General features: G+C 36.3%; 1 protein-coding gene across 5 annotated transcripts in view; it reads left to right on the top strand.

Moving 5' to 3' along the window:
* Nucleotides 1–26,985, top strand: part of JAK2 (Janus kinase 2) — a 120,817-nt gene that overhangs the window by 27,894 nt on the left and 65,938 nt on the right. For 4 of the 5 annotated variants that reach the window (XM_078436068.2, XM_081790859.1, XM_060610194.3 and 1 more), the window contains exon 3: nt 13,863–14,112. In XM_078436068.2, coding sequence (XP_078292194.1) covers nt 13,887–14,112 — 226 coding nt within the window. In that variant the 5' untranslated portion in view covers nt 13,863–13,886. Of the gene's footprint in view, nt 1–13,377; nt 13,478–13,862; nt 14,113–26,985 lie in introns of those variants that run through there. The other variant, XM_060610195.3, reaches the window with a different exon arrangement.

Raw genomic sequence — 26,985 nt, 5'->3', positions numbered from 1 at the left:
GGGAGAAGATATTTGCAAATGACCTATCTGATAAAGGGTTAGTATCCAAACTATGTAAAGGACCTATACAATTCAACACCCAAAAAACCAAATAACCCAATTCAAAAATGGGAAGAAGACATGGGACCACCTGCGTTGCTCAGTCAGTTAAGTGTCTGACTCTTGATTTCGTCCCAGGTCACATGGTTCAAGAAGTCAGCCCTGAGTTGGGCTTTGCGCTGACAGCTTGGACGGAGCCTGCTTGGGATTCTCTCTCTCCCTCTCTCTTTGCCCCTCCCCTGCTTGTGCTCTCTCTCTCTGTCTCTCTCAAAATAAATAAACATTAAAAAAATGGGAAGAAGACATGCAGATGGCCAACAGACCCATGAAAAGATGTTCAACATTACCTGTCATCAGGGAAAATGCAAATCAAAACTACAATGAGATACCACCTCACCTATTGGAATGGCTAAAATCAAAAACAGAAGAAACAACAAGTGTTGGCAGGGGTGTGGAGAAAAAGCAACCCTCATGTACTGTTGGTGGGAATGCAAACTAGTATAGCCACTGTTTTCCATAGTGGCTGTACCAATTTATTCCCACCAGCTGTGTACCGGGGGTTCACTTTCTCCACATTTTTAACACCACTCATTTTTTTTTTTTTTTTGTCTTTTTGATAATAGTCTGACAGATGTGAGGTAATCTCTCATTGTGGTTTTTATTTTTAATGTTTATTTATTTTAGAGAGTGAGCGAGCACATGTGTGCGTGAGTGGGGGAGGGACAGAAAGAGAGGGAAACGAGAATCCCAAGAAGGCTCCATGCTTCCACTGCAGATCTTGATATGGGGCTGGAACTCACAAACTGTGAGATTATGACCTGAGCTGAATTCAAGAGTTGGATGCTTAACCGACTGAGCCACCCAGGTGCTCCTCTTATTGTGGTTTTGATTTGCATTTCCTTAATAATTAGTGATGTTGAATGTCTTTTCATGGTCATATTGGCTGTCTCTATGTCTTCTGTGGCAAAATGTCTATTCAAAGTCGTATAGCTTACATCCTCTCCTTTCTTCTAGGAGTTCTATTATTTCAGGTCTTAAATTCAAGTTATTAACCCATTTTGAATTTATTTTTGTGTATGGTGTAAGATAGTGGTCTAGTTTAATATTTTTGCATTTAGCTGACCAGTTTTCCCAACACAATTTTTTGAAGAAACTCTCCATTATATATTCTTGCCTCCTTTGTCATAGGCTAATTGACTGTATATGTGTGGGTTTGTTTCTGGGCTGTCTTTTCTATTACATTGGTCTATGTGTCTGTTTTCATGCCAGTACCATATTCTCCTTTGATTACTAAAGCTTTGTAGTATAGTGTGAAATCTGCTTTATTCCAGCTTTATGGAGTGATACCTTCAGCTTTATTCTCCTTAAAATTTCTTTGGTTATTTGGGGTCTTTATTCTTCCATATAAATTTTAGTATTCTTTGTTCTAGTTCTGTGAAAAAGCCTTTGGTATTTTATTTTATTTTATTGTATTTTATTGTATTTTATTGTATTTTATTGTATTTTATTTACTTACTTATTTACTTATTTACTTATTTACTTAGTTAGTTAGTTAGTTAGTTAGTTAGTTAGTTAGTAGGCTCCATGTCCAGTGTGGAGCCCAACACAGGGCTTGAACTCTCAAGACCCGAGCTGGTATCAAGGTCAGGTGCTTAACTGACTGAGCCATCCAGGCGCCCCTGCCTTTGGTATTTTGGTGAAGATTGCATTGAATCTATAGATTCCTTTGGCTAATATGTGTATTTTCACATTACTAATTCTTCCAATTTATGAGCATGATGTATCTTTCTATTTACTTATGCTGTCTTCAGTTTCTTTCATCAGTGTTGTATACTTCTCAAGAACATAACTCTTACAAATTCAGGCTTTTCAAATGTAATCTCTTGTAATTTACTGAGTCTTAATTGATAGACTAGACTGGCATATGATATAACTTAGTATTCCATTTACACTTGAAAAGGACGTACATTCTGCAGTTATTAAGTATATTGTGATGTAAATGTTTAGTTGGTTAATGATGTTCAGGTCTTCAGTATTCTTTTTTTTAAAGTTTATTTCTTTTTGAGAGAGAGAGAGAGAGAGAGAGAGAGAGAATGAGTGGGGGAGTGGCAGAGAGAGGAGGAGAGAAAATTCCAAGCAGACTCTGTGCTGTCAGTGCGGAACCCAATGCGAAGCTCGAACTCACAAACCGGGAGATCATGACCTGAGCTGATATCAAGAGTTGGATGCTTAACTGACTGAGTCACCCATGCCCCTGGATCTTCAATATTCTTATTTTTTTCATCTGTTTTACTTCTGTTAATTCCTGACAGAGCAGTATTAAAATTTCTAGCTATTAGAGTTGTTTTGCCTATTTCTTTCTTTACTTTTTTGCTTCATGTGACTTGAAACTATTATTACATGCATATGAGAAGTCTAATATATACATCTATTTATTGTAGTTTTTTTTTTTTAATGTCCTGTTTTAAAAGCTGTCATGAAGATATTTTTTTCTGGACTATTATATGACCTTTTACTTATTGGTCGGTTATCTATCTCAAATTAACATTTTTGGGTATTGGTTTAAGTTGGAGGTCAAGATTGCTTTTTCTTCTTGCCACTTAATAGCCATTGACTGACATACTTTTACTGAAAAGACTGACATTTCCACCAAAATGCAGTTGACCATATTTGTTTTCAGTTAGGTTATCTTATGTGAGGATATTTTCTCAGCTCTATTTGTTCCTTTGGTCTATTTTTCTATATTTTTTTAAAATATGAAATTTATTGTCAAACTGGTTTCCATACAACACCCAGTGCTCATCCCAACAGGTGCCCTCCTCAATGCCCATCACCCACCCTCCCCTCCCTCCCACCCCCCATCAACCCTCAGTTTATTCTCAGTTTTTAAGAGAGACTCTTATTTTTCTGTATTTATGCCAATACCAACTTGACTTAATTATACTAACTTCACAGTAAATCTTGATGTCTGGTAATGTAAATCCTTCCAGTTGGCTCTTCTAGATTGTTTTGACTCTTGTAATCCTTTGTTTTCCATGCAGATATTAACTTGTAAATTCCCATAACATAAGCTGCTAGGATTTTAATTGGGACTGTGTTGACTCTATATATCAATTTGGAGAAGAGTTGCTACCTGAGCAATATTGAGTTTTCCTATAGTCTTTTTTTTTTTTTTTTTAAGTTTATTTGTTTTGAGAGATAAAGTGCAAGTGAGGGAGGGGCAGAGAGAGCGAGAATGCCAAGCAGGCTCCACACCGGCAGTGTGGAGCCCGATGGGAGGCTCAAGCTCTGAACTGGGAAATCATGACCTGAGCCAAAGTCAGACACTTAACCTACTGAGCCATCCAAGCACCCCCAGTTTTTCTATACTCTTATATCTGTATGTTCTATTCTTCCATTATTTAACTGGCCTTTATTTTTTCTAGCAGTGTTTTATAGTTTTTGTTAGAGTTCTTACAGATATTTTAGTAGATTTATTCCTAAACACTTGACTCTTTGTTACTATTGTTAATGATACTGTTTTTAATCATGTTCATTTTTAAATTTGTTTCTGGTATATGAAAATCAATTAAATTTTGTATATTGATTTTGTATGCACTATCCTTTCTAACTTCATTTAGTAATTGTTATATTCTTTAAATTTTTCTGCATACATAGTCATATCATCTGTGAATATATCAGTTTTACTTCCTCCTTTGTAATCATTATACCTTTTATTTCCTTTTCTTGCTTTATTGTGCTGGCCAGGAACTCCACTCAAATGTTGAGTGATGGGCAACCTGACACTTGATTTCAGCTCAGGTTGATCCCAGGGTTGTGGAATTGAGCCCCAAGTTGGGCTCTGTGCTAAGTGTGGAGCCTGCTTGAGATTCTCTCTCTCCCTCCCTCTGCCACTCTCTGCCATTTATGTGCGTGCTCGCTCTCTAAAAAAAAAATTTTTTTAGGGGTGCCTAGGTGGCTCAGTCACTTGAGTGTTTCACTGTTGGTTTTGGCTCCAGTTGTGATCCTGTGGTCGTGGGATTGAGCCCCACAACAGGCTCTGTGCTGAGCATGGAGCCTGCTTAAGATTCTCTCTCTCTTCCTTTGCCCCTCTCTCCCGCTTGTGCTCTCTCTCTCTCCAAAAAATAAAATAAAATAAAATGAAGATAAAATAAAATATTGAGTGGAAGTCATGATTTTAGACATGCTAATTAAGTTTTTGAATTCAAGAAGCATGAGATCAATATTTAACCATTAAGTATTTTAAGTTCTTTTATAGTTATTTTTTATAAGAACGAGGAAGTTTGCTTTTATAGCTAGTTAACTGAGAGTGTCTAATCACAAACCATTGTTGAACATTATGAGTTAGTTTCTACACTTATCGAAATGATCATATGTTACTTTCTCATGTATTCTAATAATATGATAAATTCTGTTGATTGATATTTTAATGTTAAAATAGCTTTGCTTTTTTGGGGTACACTAACCCGGTTAAGATTTGTTAGTCTCTAAAATATTATTAAATTTAATTTGCTAGTATTTTGTTCATTATTTTTTTCATATATGTTTGTAGGAGATATTTACATATAATTTTCTTTCCTTGTCACAACTTTATTACATTTTGGTATTATGTTCATACTGTACTCTTAAAATATGTGGAAAATTGTTTTGTAATTTCTATTTACTGATATAGTTTGTGTAAGCTCTTTTTTTATTCTTCAGATGTCTGGAAAAATTCACCAAGAAAGTCAATAGGCAATGAATTTTCTTTGTGGAAAAGTTTTAAGTTAAATATTCAATTTACTTAATAAATGTTAAAAGTTTGAAATTATATCTTTCTTCCTTTTTCAGTGTTTTTTCCTTCCTTTGTCCATTTTAATAAAGTTGTGTGTTTGAGGAAACCTTTTTTCAAATATTTCAAGCTTATTGGAGGATGTTCCTATATTGACATATATTTTTAGGGACACCTGGGTGGCTCAGTCGATTAAGCATCTGACTCTTGATTTTGGCTCAGGTCATGATGTCACGGTTCATGGGTTCAAGTTACCTTCCTTAACTTCTCTCTACCTTGGTTTCCCCTACTGGCAACCATTGATAGTAATAATGTCAATCTCAGGGTTTCTGGGTGGTTCAGTCAGTTAAGCGTTTGACTCTTTGATTTCGGTTCAGGTCATGATCTTACTATGGTTTGTGAGTTGGAGTCCCGCACTGGGTTCTGAGCTGACAGTGTGGAGCCTGCTTGGGATTCTGTCTCCCTCTCTCTGTACCCCTCCCCTGCTTGTTCTCCATCTCTCTCTCAAAATAAATAAAAAATTTAAAAAGCCTATATTTTTTGGGGAGCCTAGGTGGCTCAGTCCGTTGAGCGTCCAACTCCGGCTCAGGTCATGATCTTGCGGTCTGTGAGTCTGAGCCTCGCGTCGGGCTTTGTGCCAACAGCTCGGAGCCTGGAGCCTGTTTCGGATTCTGTGTCTCCCTCTCTCTCTGACCCTCCCCTGTTCATGCTCTGTCTCTCTCTGTCTCAGAAAAATAAATAAACGTTAAAAAAGTTTAAAAAACATATATTTTTAATATTGTAAGCTCTGCTAATGATGTCTACTTTCCAATTCTTGATATTGGCCCTTTATTTTCTCTCTTTTAAAAAAATCAATCATTTTAGTGTTTTAGCAATTTTATTAATGGCTTTTTTTTAAAAGCCAACTCTTTGTTTTTCTTTTTGTTCCCCCCCACTGATTTCTGCTCTTAAATATTTGTCCTTCTATGGTTCTTAGCTTAATTTGTTGTTCTTTTCCTAATTTCTTGGTATAAAAGCTCATTCTATATTTTGTTTAACCTTCTTTTCTCACATATGAGTTTAAGACTAAATATCCTAGTAAACACTTTTATTGCATTTCTTTCATATTTTTATCATTTTTAAATTAAAGTATTTTTTGATTTCTTCTTTACACCATTTGCTCTTTAAAAGTGTGTTGCTAAATTTCTGAATATGTGGGAATTTTCTAATCATTTTTGTTATTGATTTTTAGTTTAATCCCATTGTGATAAGAGAACATACTGGTTAATAAGTACATGTTGTGGAGGCACGTGGGTGGCTCAGTCACTTAAGTGCCTGACTCTTGATTTCAGCTCAGGTCATGATCTCAGAGTTGAGAGCAAGCTCGGGTTGATGAGATCAAGCCCCATGTCGGGCTCTCTGCTGTCAATAAGATGCTTCCTTGGAATTCTCTCTCTCTTGCTCCCTGTCTCTGCCCCTCTCCTGCTTGCATGCTCTTACTCTCTCTCTTTCAAAATAAATAAATAAAGATTAAAAAGTACATGTCGTGATACTTTTATAAGTCGTCATAGTTTCCATAATAGATTTTTGATTTGAACACTGTTAGTAAGTTTACATCAGTTCAAATGTAGAGCTTTGTATTTTTTAATATATTTTTTCTTTTTGACTGAAGTTATTAAGGATAACATGAATTTACAGAGTATTGAGTGTTATTGATTATCTTATGTCCTATTTTGCGGTTTAAAGCACTTTATTAATTCTTATTAAACTAAGAGTGTTGTTTCAGAGAATAAAGAGTAGGTAGTGATTAAGGTCGCTTTCACTTTTTTATGTTATCCTCTAATGTTGTTACTTCTTCAGTATTTTTAAGAATTACATAAATTAGGGGCGTCTGGGTGGCTCAGTCAGTTAAGCGTCTGACTTTGGCTCATGGTTCATAAGTTTGAGCCCTGCATCGGGCTCCATGCTGACAGCTCGGAGCCTGGAGCCTGCTTCAGATTCTGTATCTCCCTCTCTCTCTGTCCCTCCCCTGTTTGTGCTCCGTCTCTCTGTCTCTGTCTCTCTCTCTCTCAAAAATAAACATTAAAAAAAAAAGAATTGCATAAATTAATCATAGTATATGCAACATTAAACCAACATTATGGGTCTTAAATTGATAAAATGGTTGCTTGCTCCATTGTTCATATTTTTAATATATTCCTTTAGTATTTTTTGACAATTGCTTTATGGTAGAACATGTTTGTTTTCAGAAATTTTCCAGGTGCATTTGGAAAGGATGCGTTGTTGGTGTCCTCTTTTGATTGTATTTTTCAGTGAAATATAGGGAGTGGAAAGTCAGAGTTGGAATGGCAGCTTTGGTGGTAGAGGAGTAAGGATAAGGTACGAGGTAGTTAATTAGAAAAGTGGGAGAGTAAATAGATTAAGGAAATAAATAAAGTAATAAATAGTAGATTGTAGGTGCACAGCACTAAAGGCCCGTTTGAATTTAGAGTTTATGAATTTCAAGATAGACCAATCTCAGTGCATGTGTGTTTTCATCAGCTGTATTTATATATATAGGCAGAAGTTCTGAGTATTGAGTCAAATGTTGAACTGGTTTAGAGTTTCCTTACCATCTTTGGTGTTCTGACCCTTTATTTTGACTTCTGTGAGTTAAGCGTTCTTAAAACTAAAGTTTATCTCTTCTCAGAAGATTATTTTAATATGAATGTAGGCATCTCTAACACCAATGAAATTTCTTCTTTTATTCTTAAATGTTTTATTCTGGTCTGTTTTCTTTTTTCTGCCATCTAGAGCTCTTGGAGTTACACTTCCTGGATTGATGCTCCCTGTTTAGTTTTTGCTCCTATTTCTTTCTCTTGATCTAGGAAACTGGGAGTTTGTCTTGACTTTGTCTTCCAAATTATTTGGTCTCCAGTTGTGTTATTCAGTGTTTTCATTGAATTGTCATCTTTTAAAACTTAACTATTTTCATTCTCTTCTCCTTTTTAGTGATCATGTAATGATGCTTTATGTTTTCAAAAATTCTGAATCTCTCTGAGGATACCAAGGAGAATTTTTATTTATTTTATTTTATTTTATTTTATTATTTATTTATTTATTTATTTATTTACTTACTTACTTACTTACAGAGAGCACGTGTGCCTGCAAGCAGGGGGAAGGGCAGAGGGAGGGAGGGGAAGAGAGAGAGAGAGAGAGAGAGAGGGAAAGAATATGCCAAGCAGGCTCCATGCCCAGCCCAGCTTGGAGCCCAATGTGGACTTGATCTTCCAACCCTGAGATCGTGACCTGAGCTGAACTCAAGAGTTGGACACTTAACTGACTGAGCCACCTAGGCAATCCCCAAGGAGAATTTTTCAAAATATTCTCTTCCCTGTATTTGTTTCTTCTGGTGTTAGTTTTTGCTGTTCATTTTTGTCCTCCTCTTTTATGCTTTCTTCCTATCCCCCTTCACCTCCAGTGTGTGGTCATCCTTGATTATCTTGGCATATTTATTCTTTTTGTATGTGTGTGCAGAAAACTTTAATGCTTATTAATGCCTTCTTCTGTGTGTATTTTAAATAGAATCTATTTATTTCCTACACTTTGTTTTCTTTGTCATCTGTTCCTGTCTACTTTTTGTCTTCCATCAGTTCTTCAAAATTCTTTCTGATTTTGCTGATAGCACTGTTGCTTATTTTTCCAAGCTATCATGAATTTACTCACATAAACTTTTTATTTTACTCCTTTCTGTCCTTTTGGCTATCGTTGTCATATCTTTTGCTTTTACATCTATTACAAGTTTTACCATATGCTATTATCATTATGCTTTTAAACAATTGTTAATTGTCTTTTAAATAATTCAAGAAAGGGAAGAAAAATGGAATGTTATAGTTACCCACATATTTACTGTTTTTGACTTCTTCATTCCTTTCTACAAATCTGAATTTGCATCACTTATCATTTGCCTGTAATCCAGAGGACTGTTTTTTTTAAGCATTTCTTAAAGTTTTTTGTTGTTGTTGTTGTTGTTGTTGTTGTTGATGTGTACTCCCAGTGTCCATTTATCTGAAAATATATTTGTTTAGCTTAAGTTTTAACGGTTATTTTTGTGGACTATAGAATTTTAGGTTCAACAGCTCCTTTTCCTCCCTAGCAGCATGTTGTCTTCTGGTCTCTATTGTTTCTGATGAGATGTCAGTTGTATGTCTTATCTTAGCTCTTCTGTATGTAAGTGGCTACTTTTAAGACTTTTCTCTATGATTTTTGGCAGTTTGACTATGATATGGCTATATGGGGATTTTGCTGAATGGAGCTACATGAACGATTTTATTCATGGTTTGATTTTTTCAAATTTAGAAAAAACTTAGCCAGTATTTTTCCAAATATCATCTTCTATCTTGTTCACATGTGTTAGATTGCTCAATATTGTATAGGTCATATGATTTCTATGTCTTCATGCATTGATCTTTGATTCTTTTGCATGTGTATCATAGTAAACACATTTTAGAAAATCCAACATTTGGGTTTGCTGTCAGTCCCATTTCTATATATTTTATCTCTTGACTCTACATCACATTTTTCTTTATGTTGAATAGATTTCACTTGACTGTTGTCTCTTGTGGATGATATCTTGTACAAACTCTGGGCAGTGTGGATTTTAGTCTTTCTTTGAAGTGTAGGGCTTTGTTCTAGCAGGGACTTTACCTTGATCCTGTGGAGACTTAGTTTTAGGCTTTGTTAGGACTGTCCATTTCAGTTTTGCCCTTATTTCTGATATGTGGTTCTTGTTCCTCAAGTGTGGTTTTTCTGGAGGTTCAGTGAAAAGCCTGAAATATTTACCAATTCCTTCTACATCCAAACTCTGATTCTCCAGAATCAGATAGCTATTGAAATCTCTTCCTATATCTTTTAGATTTTTAGTTGTTGCCTCTCCCTGGGCTTTTTGGATTTTTCATCCCATGCATGGGAATACAGGAGTGAGCCCCTCAAGATTCTCTTTTTTTCTGGGGTACCTGGGTGGCTCAGTCATTTGAGCATCCAACTTCATCTCAGGTCATGATCTCACGGTTCATGGGTTTGAGCCCCACGTCGGGCTCTGTGCTGACAACTTGGAGCCTGGAGCCTGCTTCGGATTCTGTGTCTCCCTCTCTCTCTGCCCCTCCTCCCCACCCCCTGTCTCAAGAATAAATAAACATTAAAAAAATTAAAAAAAAAAAGACTCTTTTTCTTTCCAGGATTTCTGCCTTCAGTTTCTATCTGTTTACCACCTCCAGAGTTTGTTCCCGGATTCTTCCAGCCAGCAAGACTACAGCTTTGTATAATAGCTCTGTCCTTTTCTCCAGCATCTATTGGGTACTACAAAGACTGTGTAGTTTCCTCAGGATAAAAGATGGATCGATGTGGGGGCACCTGGGTGGCCCAGTCAGTTAAGCATGAGACTTGTGATTTTGGCTCAGGTCATGATCTCACAGTTCGTGGGTTTGAGCCCCATGTTGGGCTCCATGCTGTCAGTGTGGGATTCTTTCTCTCCCTCTCTCTGCCTGCCCCCCGATCCCTCTCAAAATAAATAAAATAAACATTAAAAAAAATATATGGGTAAATGAGGACCTCCTTCACTGTTTTTCTTTCTCTCAGGGGTCAGATCCCCTGTAGTTGCTGTATCTGCTTTTGTTTGCTTGGCATTGCCTTCAGTGTTTTTAAGATATTTTTCCTAGACTTTATAATTGTTATCAGTAAAGCATATGGGTTTGTATCAAAAGCATCCAAATCAGAAAGGAAGAAGTAAGTATGTACACACACACACACACACACACACACACACACGAATATTATTCAGCCTTAAAAAAGGAATAAACATTGTTTGCAACAACATGGATGAACCTTAGGGGCAAGTAAAATAAGTCAGAATGACAGATACTGCATGGTACCACTTACATGTGTAATAAAAAAAAAAGTCTAACTCTAAGAAGCAGATAGTAGAAAAGTCTTGCTAAGGACTGGAATTTGGGAGAAATTGGTAAAAGGCTATAGGTTTTTGGTTATAAGATAAGTTTTGAAAATCTAATACAACACATTGACTACAGTTGAGAACATTGTATTGCATAATTGAAATTTTTCTGTATTGTATAATTGAAATTTTCTAAGATAACTTAAAAAAAGTAACTTCATGAGGTGATGGATGTGTTGATTCAGTGATGGGGAGTCATTTCACCGTGTATACGGTGTCAATCATGTTGTATATGCTAAGTATCTCACAGTTTTGTCAATATAGTGGAAAGGTTTTTTTCAAATAAGACTGCAACTTGAAAATTGTTAAGGCCTCACTGAGAGATCTGCTAAAAGATACATTTCAGCAGAAAAAAGTCCAAAAGGAAAGCATAAGGTCCAAAACAATGGTGAGCACAAATTGATGAAATTCTTGCAAATTTGCCCCTTAATGGCTAAGAGTTCATTTTAGATGAATTTCAGTAATTGAGTATAGAAGAGACAGTACTTGAGTATAGTAAGTTACAAGAAAATTTTTAAAAATTCTATATTTTTGAGCAAATTAAAATTGTTTAAATTTGTATATCCAGTTGCTTTTGGACTTCAAAAATCTTGCAGTTTTAACAGTTGCTGGCTTGTTGTTTTGTTGTGTTTTTACTCACCAGAAGTCCTATGATATTTGAAGAACTAAGTATTAACTCTAGTATTTAATATAATAAAGTCCTTATAGTTATAGATCTAAATTTCACCTTGCACATCCCTTAATCATGTTTCTTTCCTGTAATGTCTGCACTTAGTACAGTGACGTTCAGAAATGCTGTGTGAGTGTGTTTGTCATTATTTTCTCCTTCTCCCTTCACATAGCTCTGCTCATGATTTAAATGAACGTCTATGGGGAAATCTTACAAATATCAATCTCATGTTTTAGCTGCCACCTAGAGTCTGGTGTAATTGTCCTGCTTCCATTTCTAAACAAAAGTGTGTAAAGGAGTAGTCCTTATTCTATTCCTTTGTCCAATGTCCAATGTCAAGAGGCAAAGTCTTCATTTCCTTATATCCATTAATGGTATTATAGATCTTCCAAGTTTGAATTCCTCGCATTGTCTTTTACCCCTGGCTTAAAAATTTTTTTTATTTGAGTGTACTTTGATTCGAGTTGCATTAGTATCAGGTGTACAGAATAGTGAATCAGTAGCATCTCTCTGTGTTATGCTGTGCTCACTGCAACATCATTGACTTCATACCCTGTGCTGTGCCTTTTATTCCTGTGACTTATTCATTCCATGACTGGACTCCTGGCTTCCTCTGGATTCAGTCAGTTACCAGGTTGCATGAAGTCTTGCTGTTATATTACCATTCATCATTCAACCATTGCTGTTTCAATTAAGGATATTACTACTATCTAGACTATTGCCGTAGCTTTTGTTTCTACTTCACTTTTTAATTCATCATTTGACTGTAGGATAAAGTTTACATTCTTTGATCCCTTTTTTTTTTCAAGTAGGCCCCATGCCCAATGTGGGGCTTGAACTCACAACCCTGAGAGTGAGAGTCCATGCTTTGTGGGGAGCCTCAGTGACTCATTCAGTTAAGTGTCCAACTTTGGCTCAGGTCATGATCTCACAGTTTGTGAGTTTGAGCCCCACATCGGGCTCTATGCTGACAGCACAGAGCCTGTGTGGGATTCTTTCTCTCTCTCTCTCTCTGCCCCCCTACCCCTCACCCCACCCTCCCCCCCGGCTTGTGCTCTCTCTCTCTCTCTCAAAAATAAATAAACATTAAAAAAAAATAATAAAAGAGTCACATGCTTTACTGACTAAGCCCAGCCAGATGCCCCTTAAATTCTTTGATCTGACATTCAGACTTTTCTTAATTCTTTACTCTATCAGTTAGGATTGCATTCAATTATAAATAATAAGATGTCTTGTGGTAGAAAGGTGATTCTTGACACTGATTCAGGTGCTTAAGTTTGCCAGGTCTTTTATTCTCTTGGCATTTTCTTCCTGGTTTTAAGGTGACTGCCCTACCCTGCTCGGAGGCAGGTAGGAAGAAAGTGAAGAGAGAAAAGCTAAATGGAGTCCAGTGGGGCACCTGAGTGGCTCAGATGGTTGAACGTCTGGCTCTTGATTTCCACTCAGGTCATGATGTCACAGGTCATGAGTTTGAGCCCCATGTCGGGCTGTGCTGACAGTGCAGAGCCTGCTTGGGATTCTCCCTCTCTCTCTGCCCCTATCCTGCTTGTACTCGCCCCTTTCTCTCTCTCTCTCTCTCTCAAATAAATAAACTTAAAAAAATTAAAAAACAAAAAAGAAGGTCAGGTCTGCTTTCTTTTAAGGAATGGTTCTGGAAGTACCACCCAGCAACTTCCACTTAAATCTCATTTGTTGAAACTGGTTCACGTGGCTATTCATCTGTGGGGAAGTACAGTTCTTTGGGGGTATGTTGCTCTCCTTAAAAAAATTGGGCCTCTCAAGAAGGAAAAAATGTATCCTGGGTATGTAGTTGCAGTTTTGCCACAAATATTCATCTGTACTTTCAGTCCTTTCCTAAATGGCATAAGTGCTCAAATACTGCACTGTGGCCCAGTTAATTAGAGTATCTTGTGCCTTTCTGTTTCTCAGCACAGTTCTACTCTCCTGGAATGTTCTGCATCTTCCGTTCATATAAATCCAATCTGTTGTACAGAGTCAACTCTGTATATGAACTCCTCTAATAAAACTTGTAAGTTTAAACCCAGTTTGAAATGTTACTTACCCCCTGCAGACCCCAGTAAGCAGTTGTCACACTAATTCATTCGTTTTGAATTTATGTTGTCTAGTTGGATCTCTTCTCCTGTTACCTGTGACTGATTTTGTTTGTTCATTTTGTTAGTATTACATATCTGTATTATGTTTCCTCAGTTAAGTTGTAAACTTCAGTTTTATAGGCCTTGTCCACAGGAAGTTTATAATCTCAATGCCTCTCACTGTGCTTTGTACATAGTACACGATATTTATTCAGTTACCAATTTAACAGAGTCAGTGCTTTCAGGGAAGGCTTCTTTGTACATGAGGGATACTTTATCAGTATCACTTTCTTTTGTAATGTTATTGTTTTTTCTTAATAGGCAAATGTTCTGAAAAAACTCTGCATGGGAATGGCTTGCCTTACCATGACGGAAATGGAAGGAGTATCTGTATCTCCTGTACATCAGAATGGTGATATTCCTGGAAATGCTAATTCTGTGAAGCAAATAGATCCACTCCTACAGGTGTATCTTTATCATTCTCTTGAGAAGGCTGATGGAGAATATCTGAATTTTCCAACTGGGGAGTATGTTGCAGAAGAAATTTGTGTTGCTGCTTCTAAAGCTTGTGGTAAATATTCAAAAACATATATTTTCTCCTTGTTAATAGATCATTGTTTCAATTATACTACTCTAATGTACATATATAATGTATTATTCTTTGTGTTTTAAAATGCTTATATGACTGATGGGTATGTTCTTACATACATAATAAAAGGAGAACGTCACTAGAGTACATTTAAGGTAAATCTGCCTTGGGCTCGTCCTACAGACTGAATGTGTTTCCCTAAGGTTGGTGATGAAATCTATTGCTCTAATGTGATGGTATTTGGAGCTGGTTCCTTCAAGAGGTGATTAGGTCAGTGGGTGGATCCCTTATCAGTGGAATGAGTACCTTTAGAAAAGAGACCCCACAGAGCTCTGTCACCCCTTCTTCCATGTGAGGACATGGTAAGAAAATGAATCAGAAGAGGGTTTCTGTGAACTAGAAAATGGGTGCTCATTAGGCAACCAAGAGTTTTTAATTCCTAGCCTCCAGAACTGTGAGAAATTTCTGTTGTTTATAAGCCCCTTAGTCTGTGGTATTTTTGTTGTAGCATCCTGAATGGAATGCTTCGAAAGTTGGTACTGAGAAGTGGGGGACTGCTGTAACAAATATCGAAACATGTAGAAGTAGCTTTGGAACTGGGTTTTGAGGAACACGTTAGAAAAAAGCCTATCTTACTGTGAATGGACCTTTAAAGGGGATTCTGGTGAGGACTCAGAAAGAAAAGAGGAGAGCCGTAGAGAAAGTCTTAATATTCTTAGAGAACACATAAGTAATCTGAATAGAATGTTGGTAGAAATATGTATGATAAAGGCCATTCTGATGAGGTCTCAGACAAAAATGTGAGACATGTTACTGGAAATTAGAGGAAAAGCAACCCTGGTGAAGTGGCGTTGACCTTAAAAAACAAAAGAGCCAGTTATTTTATCAGCAAAATGACTTTATTTAGGAAGAGCAGAGGAATGGCAGTTTGGGACCAGCAAACTCTAGAGAACCACAGACAACTTCAGAGAACAGAGGAAAGGGCTTACTTTTATAGGAGAAAGGAGGAAGCTGGGAGGAGCGGTTTTCTCGGAGTCCTTATTGGCTGGGTTTTGCTGGGCGGGAGCAAGTCTTCCTTCTGCTGGGGCGTGTAAAATAAGCCTCTTCCTGTCAGGGAGTGTGATGTAGGCTTCTTAGGGCAGGTAGTAATGTGGGGGAGCTTCCCCTTCAGGGCTTCCTACTCCATTTTATTATATTTTATTATATTATATTTTATTTTATTATATTTTATTTTATTTTATTATTTCATTTTATTTTATTTTAATTTAATTTAATTTAATTTTATTTTATTTTAATTTAATTTTATTTTATTTTATTTTTTCCTACTCCATTTTAAATGAAGTTTCCTTTTTTTCATAGTGGAAAAGAACTTGCCTGAATTGTGTTTTAGTGTTTTGGTGAAAATAGAACTTGTGAGCAAAGAAATCAGATGTATTTACCTAAGCAAACTCTCGAAGGTGTGGGTTGACTCCTCCTGACTGCTTTAGTAAAACGCGAACAGAAAGATGGAACCGTTAAGCAAAAAGGAAGGCGAACTGAAAAGATTTGTAAAATTCTCAGTCTTTCCATGTTGCAAAAAGTGAGAAAGTGGTTAGAAGAGAGCACTAAGGATGTGGCCAGTGGACCATTTAAGATTTGTGTAGCTCAGCTGTTTCTACATTCCCTAGGAGCTTTGATGGGACAGGCCTCTCCCGTCACAGCTCCTAGGGCCGGGGCCCGCCCTGGGGAGCAGAGTGCTTTCAGAGCAAAAGCTGCCAGAGCTTGGAGACCTGCTTGCTGCCTGGTGCTGCCTCACTCTGAGGGCTCTTGTTGGAGCACTGCCGGCCCCAGGTGCAGCCCCTGCCTTCCAGAGGGTGCAGGCAGCAAACTTTGATGGGAGGGTATTGTTTCCAGCAGGGAAGAGTGTACAGGCTCAGGGGACGTGGCTGCCTCCACCTTGATTTCAAAGGATGGAGCCTCCCAAAACCATTAGGTACTGGGCTGCCTGGAGCCTCGGGGCCCAGCCTCTGCCGGGTAAAGCTGCTTGGACAGGACTTGCCCCAGTGGGTCCTGTAGGCAAGCCCTCTGTCCTAGGGGTCCTTGACCACAGCTTATCATGTCAAAGAGGATTATTATAGAGCCTTAAGGTCTAATGGAACTTGCCCTGTTGGGTTTTAGACTTGTTGGGGATCTATCACTCTTTTCTTATTTTCTCTGTCTCCCTTCTGGAGCAGAAATGTCTGTTTTAGGAAGCATTTAACTTGTTCGATTTCACTGACTCACAGCCAGAGTGCAGTTTACCTCAGGTTGAATGGTACCTTGAGTCTCACTCACATAAGATTTAGTTGATATTCACGTGAGACTTAGAACTTTAGACTTTTGAGTTGATGCGGGAATGAATTAGGACTTTTTGGGGCTGTCGGAATGGAATGAATATATTTTTAATGTGAAAAGGATGTGAATTTGGGGGTACCAAGGGCAAAATGGTAAGTTTCAATTGCCGTATCCTCTCATCTACTTACCTTCTGCAGTTTTCACTCTAGAAGTTTTATTTGGGATGCTTTTTAATAATTGCCATTACCTCATCATGTTCATTTTTTTTTCCTCATTTTTTTTTTATTAAGTGGAATATATCGTAGTACCTGATTAAACTTTCTTGGTTGGTAATTCTGCCATGTCTGTCATTTCTTGCTATCCTGCTGATTGATGTTTCTTCTAGTTATGGGTCATATTTTCCTGCTGTTTTGAATGCCAACAACTTTTTATTGGATGGTGGATATTATAATGTAAATTTGTAACTTACATTGTTGCCTGCTGGATTTTATTATATTCTTCAGTGCTGGCCTTTTTCTGGCACTGTTAGGTAATGGGTGGTTTACCTAGCTGCTTTTGAGAGCTTCTTTATCTTCGTCTTCCCCTCCTCCTTTTCCTTCTCCTTCCTTCTTTTGTTAAATAATTCAATATTTTTAGTATATTCACAGAGCTCTACAATCATGTCAGTTTTCACCACCCCCAGAAAGAAACCTCTTACCCATCAGCAGTCACTTTCCATGTCTTCCCCAACTCCCCCCAACCACAAATCTACTCCTAAGAGTTTGTACACTTGGGACATTTCATATAAGTGGAATCATGCAGGCCACATGTGTTTTTTGTGACAAGGAGTTGAATTCCTGAGTCATATCATAACTTTGTGTTTGATCTTTTGAGGAACCGCCCTCATGTTTTCAAGGCATCTGCATCATTTTACATTTCCGATAGCAGAGTATGAAGGTCCCAATTTCTCTACATCTTGATTAACACTTGTTACGACCTTTCTTTTTGATAATAGACATACTAGTGGGTGTGAAGTGGTATCTCATTGTGGTTTTCTTGAAAAATCTTTATAGATAAATAATTCACATATCATACATTTCATACTTTTAAAAAGTGTATGGTAAAGTAATTTTTAGTATCTCCAGTTGATTTTAGAACATTTTTTCACCCCAAAAGAAGCTCTGTGCTTATTGGCTATCACTCTCTCACCCCCTCTTCCTTCTTTAGTCTTAGGCATCCCCTAATCTATGTTCTGTCTCAATAAATTTGTCTATCTAGATATTTCATACAGATGGAGTCATATAATATGTGGCCTTTTATTACTGGCTTCTTATACTCATAATTCCCACCCCAAGGAAATCTTTAGTAAAAGGTGAAAGATTTATGTGATCTGGAGAGAAACTCCAGACCATTAAACTCATACAATTTTCATGAAGTTCATCCGTATTTTTTTTTGCATGTAATTTATTTATTTATTTATTTATTTATTTATTTATTTATTTATTAATATGAAATTTATTGTCAGATTGGTTTCCATACAACACCCAGTGCTCATCCCAAAAGGTGCCCTCCTCAATGCCCATCACCCACCCTCCCCTCCCTCCCACCCCCCATCAACCCTCAGTTTGTTCTCAGTTTTTAAGAGTCTCTTATGTTTTGGCTCCCTCCCTCTCTAACCTTTTTTTTTTTTCCTTTCCCTCCCCCATGGTCTTCTGTTAAGTTTCTCAGTTCACCCATATTGTAACATCTGTCAGTAGTTAATTCTTTCATGGCTGAATAGTATGCTGTTGTGTGGATAATGCCACGTATTGTTTAACCGTTGATCATTTGATGGACATTTTGGCTGTTTCTGCCTTTTGTCTGTCATGAATAACGTTTCTAGGAACATTTGTGTACAGTGTGGACAGATGATTTCATTTCTGCATATATACCTAGGAGTGGAATTGTGGGTCACATCGTAACTCTATGGTTCACTTTTTGAGGAACCACCAGACTGTTTTCCAAAGTGGCTGCACCATTTTACATTCTCACCAGTAGTGTGTGAGGGTTCTGATTACTCCACATCCCTAATAACACTTGTTGTTATATGACCTTTTAAAAATTCTATCCATTCTATTGGGTGTAAAGTGGTATCTTATTGTAGTTTTGATATATATATTTTTTCTGATTAGCAGTTCTTTTGGGTATCTTTGCCTGGCTTACTGGCAACTGTGTATCTTCTTTGGAGAAATGTCTATTCAAATCCTTTGTCCACTTTTAAAATGTTTGTTTGTTACTGAGTTGTTAATAGTTCTATTTTCTAGATCCCTTATCAGATACTATATGATTTGGAAATCTTTTCTCCCGTTTTATGTTTTGTCTTTTCACTGTCTGGATCTGGATAGTGTTCTTTGAAGCAAAGATCTTTAATTTTAATGAAGCCTCATTTGTTTATTTTTGTTGTTGTTGCTTGTGTTTTTGTGTCATATCTAAGAATTCATTACCAAATCAAGTTCATGAGGAATTTCCCCTGCACTTTCTTCTAGGAGTTTCATAGTTTAAGGTTTGCGCCCCGTTGAGTTCATTTTTGCTGATGGTTGAGGGTAGGGATCCACTGTCATTCTTTTGCATGTGAATATACACCTGTTACTGACTTCCCCCACTTTATATAGTGTTTATAAGGTTCATACATGTTGTACCATGTATCAGTACATTATTCTTTTATGGATGAATGATATTCAGCTAAATAGTATCAAATATATGATACAATATGGATAAACTTTATAAGTATTGAGTGAAGTGTAAGAAGCCAGTATCAAATGGATATCTACATGCAAATCCCAGCATCATTTGATGAAGAGGCTGTGAGTTCCCATACTCAGTAGTCTCAGAACCCTTGTCAAAGCATCATTTGGCCATAGATGAGTGGGTTTGTTTCTGGATTTTCAATTCTGTTTCATTGGTCTATATGTCTTAATGCCAGTACCATACTCTCTGTATCACTATAGTTTTGTAGTAAGTTTTGTAATCAGTGTGAGTTTTCTAACTTTCTTGTTCTTTTTCAAAATTGTTTTGATCTTTCCTAGTCCCTTTAATTTTTATATTAATTTTATGATTAGCTTGTCAATTTCTGCAATAAAGACAGCTGAGATTTCTATAGGGATTACATTGAATATATAGGTCAGTTTGGGGACTACTACTATCTCATTGAAATAAGTCTTCCAATCCATGAACATGAAATATCTTTTTGTCTATTTGGGTCTTCTTTAATTTTTTTCTGCAGTGTTTTATAGTGCTCAATGTATAAGTCTTACCTCTTAAATTTATTTATAGGTATTTTATTCACTTGGATGCTGTTGTAAATGGAATTGTTTTTATTATACTTTTTTGGATTGTTCATTGTTCATGTATAGAAATAGAGCTGATTTTTACCTGTTGATCTTATGTCCTTTAACTTTGTTGAATTCATATATAGGCTCTGACATTTTTTTGGAGGGGTTAACTATTTTCTGTATATAAGATCATATCATGGGCCAATAAAGACAATTTTGATTCTTCCTGCCCAATTTGGGTGTCTTTTATTTTCTTGCCTAATTGCTCTAGCTAGAACTCTCATTGCAGTGTTGTATAGAAGTGGTGAAGGTAGGCATCCTTGTCTTGTTTGTGATTTTAAGGATAGATTTTTAGTCTTTCACTGGTGATTATGATATTGTTTGTGGGTGTTTCATAAGTGCTATTTATCAGGTTCAGGAAATTACCTTCAATTCTTATTTAAGTATTTTTTTTTAACTCATTAAGGAGTATAGAGTTTGTTACTTTTTGTGTATAAATCGAGATGATCATTTTTTTTCTTTCATTACATTGGTTATTTTACTATCTGGAACCACCCTTTTATTCCTGGGATAAATCCCACCTGTACATGGTATATAGTTCTTTTAATATTTTGCTGGATGTGGTTTGCTACTATTTTGTTGAGGAAATTTGCATCTATATTCATGAAGGATATTGGTCTGTAGTTTTCTTGTAGTGTTTTTGTTTGGCTTTGGTATCAGGGTAATGCTGGACTAATTAAGTTGTTTAGGAACCGTTACTTTTTCATTTTTTTTTTTTTTTGAAGATTTTGAGAAAGATTTATTGTCATTTTTCTTTAAATGCTTGATGGAATTGTCCAGTGAAGCCATCTGGTTCTGAGCTTCTCTTGGGAAGTTTTTGATTATGGATTTAATCTCTTCATCTTGTATAGGTCTATTTATAGTTTCTGCTTTTTTCTTAAATGAGTTTTGATAGATTGTGTGTTTCTAGGGATTTTTCCATTTTATCTAGGTCATCTAATTGTTGGCAAATATTTTTTCATCATATTTTATTACATTCTTTTTATTTCTGTAATGTTGATAGTGTTGTCCTCACTTTCATTTCTGATTTTGGTAATTTGGATCTTTTCTCTTTCTTTCTTGTTTAGTTTAGCTAAAGGCTTGTCACTATTCTTTATTTTTTTCAAATAAACAATGTTTGGTTTCATTCTTTTTTTTTCCCCCTGAATTGCTTTTCTATTCTCTTTGCCTGTAGTGTTTATTATTTTCTTTTTTCTATTGGCTTTGGGTTTAGTCTCCTTTTTTCAAAGTTACTAATGGTATCTAGGGAGATTATTGATTTGAGATCTTTATACTTTTTTAATATAGATGTTTACAGTATAATTTCCCTCTATCTGGTTTTGCTGAATCCAGTATTTTGATACGTTGGTTTTTTTGCTTTTATTTTTCTCTATGTATTTTCTAATTTCCTTTGTGATTTATTCTTTGACCCATTGTTCGTGTGTTAATTTTCACACATTTGTGAATTTTCCAGTTTTTCTTTCGTTATGGTTTCTAGTTTCATTCCATTTTTGTCGGAGAAGATATTTTGGATGATTTCAGTCCTTATAAGTGTATTCATATTTCTTTTGTGACCTAACTTATGGCCTATTCTTGTGAATATTCCATTTACATTTGTGAAAAATGTATATTCTGCTTTTGTGGGGTTGTATTCTGTATATGTCTCTTAGTTGATTTATAGCACAATTCAGTTTTTCTTATTGTTTTTTCTTATTGTTCTTCAGTCTCGTTTTACTGTCTTTTTAAAAAAATTTTAAGTTTATTTATTTTGAGAGAGAGCACAAGCAGGGTAGGGGCATAGAGAGAAGGGAGAGAGAGAGAATTCCAGGCAGGCACTTGCTGTCAGTGCAGGGTCCGAAGTGGAGCTCGAACTCGTGAACTGAGAGGTCATGACCTGAGCCGAAGGCAGATGCTTAACCCGCTGAACCACCCAGGCACCACTCGTTTTTCTGTCTTATTGAGAATGGTGTATTGAACTTTTCAGGTATTATTGCTGAATTGTCTATTTCTCATTTCAGTTTTCATTTTTTGGTTTACATGTTACATCTTTTGGGGCTAATTTCTTACGTATGTATATGTTTATATTTACATTTTCTTAAGGATTTAAATTTTCATAATGCTCTTTGTCTTTTGTAAACTTTTGACTTAAAATCTGTTTTGTCTGATATTAGTATAGCCATCCCAGCTTTTTTTTTATTAAAAAAATTTTTTTAAATGTTTATTTTTGAGAGAGAGAGAGAGAGAGCGAGCAGGGGAGGGGCAGAGAGAGGGGGAGACACAGAATTCAAAGCAGGCTCCAGGCTCTAAGCTGTCAGCAAAGAGTCCGACATGGGGCTTGAACTCACAGACTGTGATATCGTGACCTGAGCCCAAGTCAGACGCTTAACAGACTGAGCCCCCCAGGTGCCCCACCAGCTTTCTTTTGCTTACTATTTGCGTGGGCTATGTTTTTCCGTCTTTCCCATTTCAAATTAAAATGTCTTTAGATTTATTTATTTATTTTATTTTTTAAAGATTTTATTTTATTTTTAGAGAGAGAACACGAGTAGGGGAGAGTAGCAGAGGGAGAAGGAGAGAGAGAATCCCACTAATTAAAAAAACTGAGATTTCAGGACTATAAATGACAAAGAATATAGACTTTATAGTTTAGAAAAGTCAATAAACAACTGCCACCCAAAACAAGTGACAAAAACAAAGGAATTTTGAATTTTTCCGGTGAATGTGAATACTTTCCTGTTTTTATGCCTGCTTTATAAATTTTGGTTGAACATTGAAATGTTGGCCATTTCAAATTTGTAATGTAGCAACCAGAAATCTGATTCCAACTCCGTTTACTTCTATTTATTTTTGGTGTTGTTACCATATTTATCGTGTGTTTTACTTCTGTAGACATCACAGGACACTTATATTATTGTTGCTTTAAACAATCATTATTCTTTTATATTTATCCTTTCCCTTGTTCCTCATTCTTGCCTGTAGCTCCCTGCTTCCATCTGCCATCTCTTCCTTTCAGCCTGGAGAACTCCTTTCAGTATTGCTTGTGTTGCAGGTCTGCTGGTGACAGATACCTTCCGCTCCTAATTATCTGAAATGTCTTTTCTGTGTGTTTTCTTTGTCTTTATTTTTCCTTTAAACTCTCTAAGCTTGCTGAATTTGTAGGGCAGTGTGTGTTTAGGTTTGGAAAACTCTTGGCTGCGCTTTCTTCAATTTCATGTGAGTTTGGTCCATTTGACATGGCTTACATGCCTTTTATATATCTGTTCAGTTCTTCCCATTCTGTTATCTTTTGTGCTTCAATTTATGTGTGTGTGTGTGTGTTTTTTTTTTTTTTTTTTTTTTTGTCTTACATGCCTTTTATATCCTCTGTTCCATTCTTCCCATTCTGTTACTTTTTGTGCTTCAATTTATGTTTGTTTGTTTTTTTATTGACTTGCCTTCTGTTGACTAATCCTATCTTCTGTTGTATGTAGTATCCTGTTAAATCCGTCTGTTGGTCCGTGAATTAACAGTATCAGTAATACCAGGGAGCTTGTTTAGAAATGCAGTATCTCTCTCAGGCCCCTTGCCAGAATCAGTGAATAAGAATCTTTTCTTTTTCAACAAAAATCATGCTTTTCAAGCTTTTCAACAAAAACCGTGGAAGCCAAAAGACAATCTCCAGGTTGTTATGATGAACGTTAAATTTTGAAAAATACTAATCTGCCTCATTCTAGCTTATTCAGTTAGGGGAAACAAAAACCTGTTTATTTATACAGTTGACGAAGCCCAGATAGGATATACCCTTGGGATCTTTACAGTAGAACCTATGTTATGTGCCATATACTTTGCTAAGCACTTTATCCACATTATCACAGTTTTTCCTTCCAGCTATCCTCTGAAGTCAGATTTCTGTCCTTATCCTTTAGAAGATGAAGCATAAGCTTAGAGAGATTAACTACCACAAGTTTACCTAGCTAGTAAATACCTGAACTCAGACTTTACCCATATCAGATTTTAAGCTAATGTTTTATAGATTATCACTGTTGAAACTGGAACACTTTTGAGATGTAAAGACAGGCTATTAATAATTATTCTGGGGCAGTAGACAGAGCAAACCTGTCTTGGTCCAGCCAGGTGATCTGCTCATCGTGTCTGCAGCTCTCTGCTGTATAGCACCTCTCTTTTCTGCATAGCTAATTTAGCTTCAGGGGCATTTGCTGCCGCTCGTCCATGCCTATGCGATATTTTATGTGCTCGGCTTGCCATTACATAGAATGGCTAGATCCTCATGTGCTTTCTTCAGCTTATGCATTACCTCTTCAGAAGCTTTCACTGGAGTCTTTACTTCATCTGACCTACCTCTGTTAAAATCAGAGCTGAATAGAAGTTAAAGTGATGAAAATGGATTTTACTTGATAAACTACTGTAATAGGGAAGATACTCCATTATAGAAGTGAGCTTGACTCTGAATACAGCCTGAACAAGTGGGGTTTTGTGGCCAAGGGACAAGTTTGACAGGGCATTGGTGAATGGAAAATTACTAAGAGTAGACATCAAGTCTGGGCGGATTCTGAGTAAACCAGCCTAATATGATTCTTGCTAAAGGCAGGTCAATGTGATCAGATATCACCTGCAGGATAATAGGGGTGAGGAGTTTGATTAGCTATCTAAGGTGGTTTGCTAAATGGACTTAGCAGGATTCTTGCTAAAACTTGATTCTACGAGGAAAAACATGTATGGGCCGTGTTTGGGAGGGTTCAGAGGGGCCTTGATAAAATTTGGCCAAGCAAAGAATATTTTTCATTTCTCCCCTGTACTTATTTGTTTTTTTGTGGTCTTTACTATCATGGCACTGACCCTTTTGAATTATAGTTCTCCAATGGCATCTCTGAGTTCATCTCTTATAATGTGAGATCCTTAAAGTTAGGCACTATTTTTCCTTTTTGTATTTCCTGTACCCATTTTGTGCTTATTATGTAATAGAGTCTCTGTTAATATTAGTGGAATGTTGACTGTCCTTGCTCTAGAATGATATGGACCCGAATCACACTTAGATAATGGTTTGGAAAAGAAGAAGCACATTTAAGTGCTTTTAGTAAATAAAAATAAAAATAACTTTGATTGGGTGTGTAGGGAAAGAGTTAAAAATGACTGAGGTTTCTGTTCTGTTCTTTTCCGTTGATCAGAGCGTCTGTTTTTGTGCCAACTTAGAATCTGTTCCAAATGACATTTCTAGCAATTATGTAACATGGTCCCCCACCATCCCATCAGCCCTAGATGTTATCCCTCTTGTTTTCGCTAGTTGAATGGATATAAAGTGATATCACATAATTTTAACTCACATTTTATTCAACGCTAGGTATTACCATCCTCTCACATGTTTATTAATTATTTTTAATTATTATTAATCATGGATTTGCTCTATTGTGAATAATTTATATCCACTTTTTTGCCATTTTCACTTTTTTATTTTGCTTTTTTAATTCTGATTTTTTGTTATAAAATATTTAAAGTAATACTTCACATAGAAAAATATGTATCACTGTAGTCACCACACAGCTTTTCAAATATATCATTTTGCTATTTTCAGATTTTTCTCTGATTCATTGTTATGAAGAATTACATTTTTCCAATTTAGCCATCTCTGCTATTCTAGGATAAATGAACTTTATCTTAGGTTTTTTTTTATTTTTTAAGAATCATTGCAGGATTTGGCTTGCTAAAATTTTAAATATTTAGGATTTTTGTACCTATTTTGGTAAGTGAGTCTATTTGATTATGATATCTGGCTGGTTTTGGTATCATGGTCCAAGTAAACTCACAAAGTATGTTAATTTCCCTGTTCTCTCTTTTTCTGTTCTCTGTAACAGTATACTGAAGGTTGGAATTGTCTTTCATGTTTGGTTGAACTAGTATATAAATTTTATCTGGGCCTCATGGTGGTTTTTCCTTTCTTCTTATTTCTTCTCTTTCCTCCTTTTCCTTTCTTCTCCTTTATTTTTGTAAGTAGATAGTTTCTTTAATGGTTATAGTTCTTTTGAAGTTTTTAATTCTTAAAAAAAATTTTTTTTAACGTTTATTTTTTTTGAGAGAGAGAGAGAGACAGAGCATGAACAGAGGAGGGACGGAGAGAGAGGGAGACACAGAATCTGAAGCAGGTTCCAGGCTCTGAGTTGTTAGCACAGAGCTTGAACTCATGAGCTGTGAGATCATGACCTGAGTCGAAGTTGGACGCTCAACCAACTGAGCCACCCAGGCACCCCTGAAGTTTTTTATTTTTGAATCCATTTTTTAAAATTACATATGGCTTTAAAATTGTCTGTCTACATTTTCAAATTTATTGTCATTGTTTATTCTCTTATTGTCTCCATAACCTATAATTATACTTTTAAAAACATTTTTATTAATTTTTTAATGTTTATTTTTGAGAGAGAGAGAGAGAGAGAGAGAGAGAGAGAGAGAGAACGAGCATGAGTTGGGGAGGGGCAGAGAGAGAGACACACACAAAATCTGAAGCAGGTTCCAGGCTCCGAGCTTTCAGCACAGAGCCCTATATGGGGCTCAAACTCATGAACTGTGAGATCATGATCTGAGCCAAAGTCGAACACTTAACTGACTGAGCCACCCAGGTGTGTCAGTTATACTTTTGAAAAATCATTAGTGTTTATCTGTGGTTTTTTTTCTTGATCAGATTTGACAAAGGCTTGTTTATTTTGTTATTGCAAATAATCAGCTTTTATTTTCTTGATTCTCTTTATTGAATCTTCTGTTAACTTCTGCTCTATCACATTTTCAACTGTCTTCTAGATTATTCTGTTGTTTTTTAATGTATTGAGTTAGATAACTTAGATCATTCTTTGTTATCTTCTGATATAATCAGGTTAAAGCTATAATTTTTCCTCTTAAGTATCACTTTAGCTATACTCCATGATTTTTTTTTTTTTTTAATTTTTTTTTTTTTCCAACGTTTATTTATTTGTGGGACAGAGAGAGACAGAGCATGAACGGGGGAGGGACAGAGAGAGAGGGAGACACAGAATCGGAAAACGGCTCCAGGCTCCGAGCCATCAGCCCAGAGCCTGACGCGGGGCTCGAACTCACGGACCGTGAGATCGTGACCTGGCTGAAGTCGGACGCTTAACCGACTGCGCCACCCAGGCGCCCCTCCATGATTTTTAATACATGTTATTAATTGTTCATTATAAATACTATTTAATTTCTGTTATAATTTCTC

This window comes from Panthera onca, chromosome D4 (assembly GCF_046562875.1).
Source record: "Panthera onca isolate mPanOnc1 chromosome D4, mPanOnc1 haplotype 2, whole genome shotgun sequence".
NCBI classification, from domain to species: domain Eukaryota; kingdom Metazoa; phylum Chordata; class Mammalia; order Carnivora; family Felidae; genus Panthera; species Panthera onca.
The sequence above is the reverse complement of the archived record's forward strand: the minus strand, read 5'-3'. Positions and strand labels throughout refer to the sequence as shown.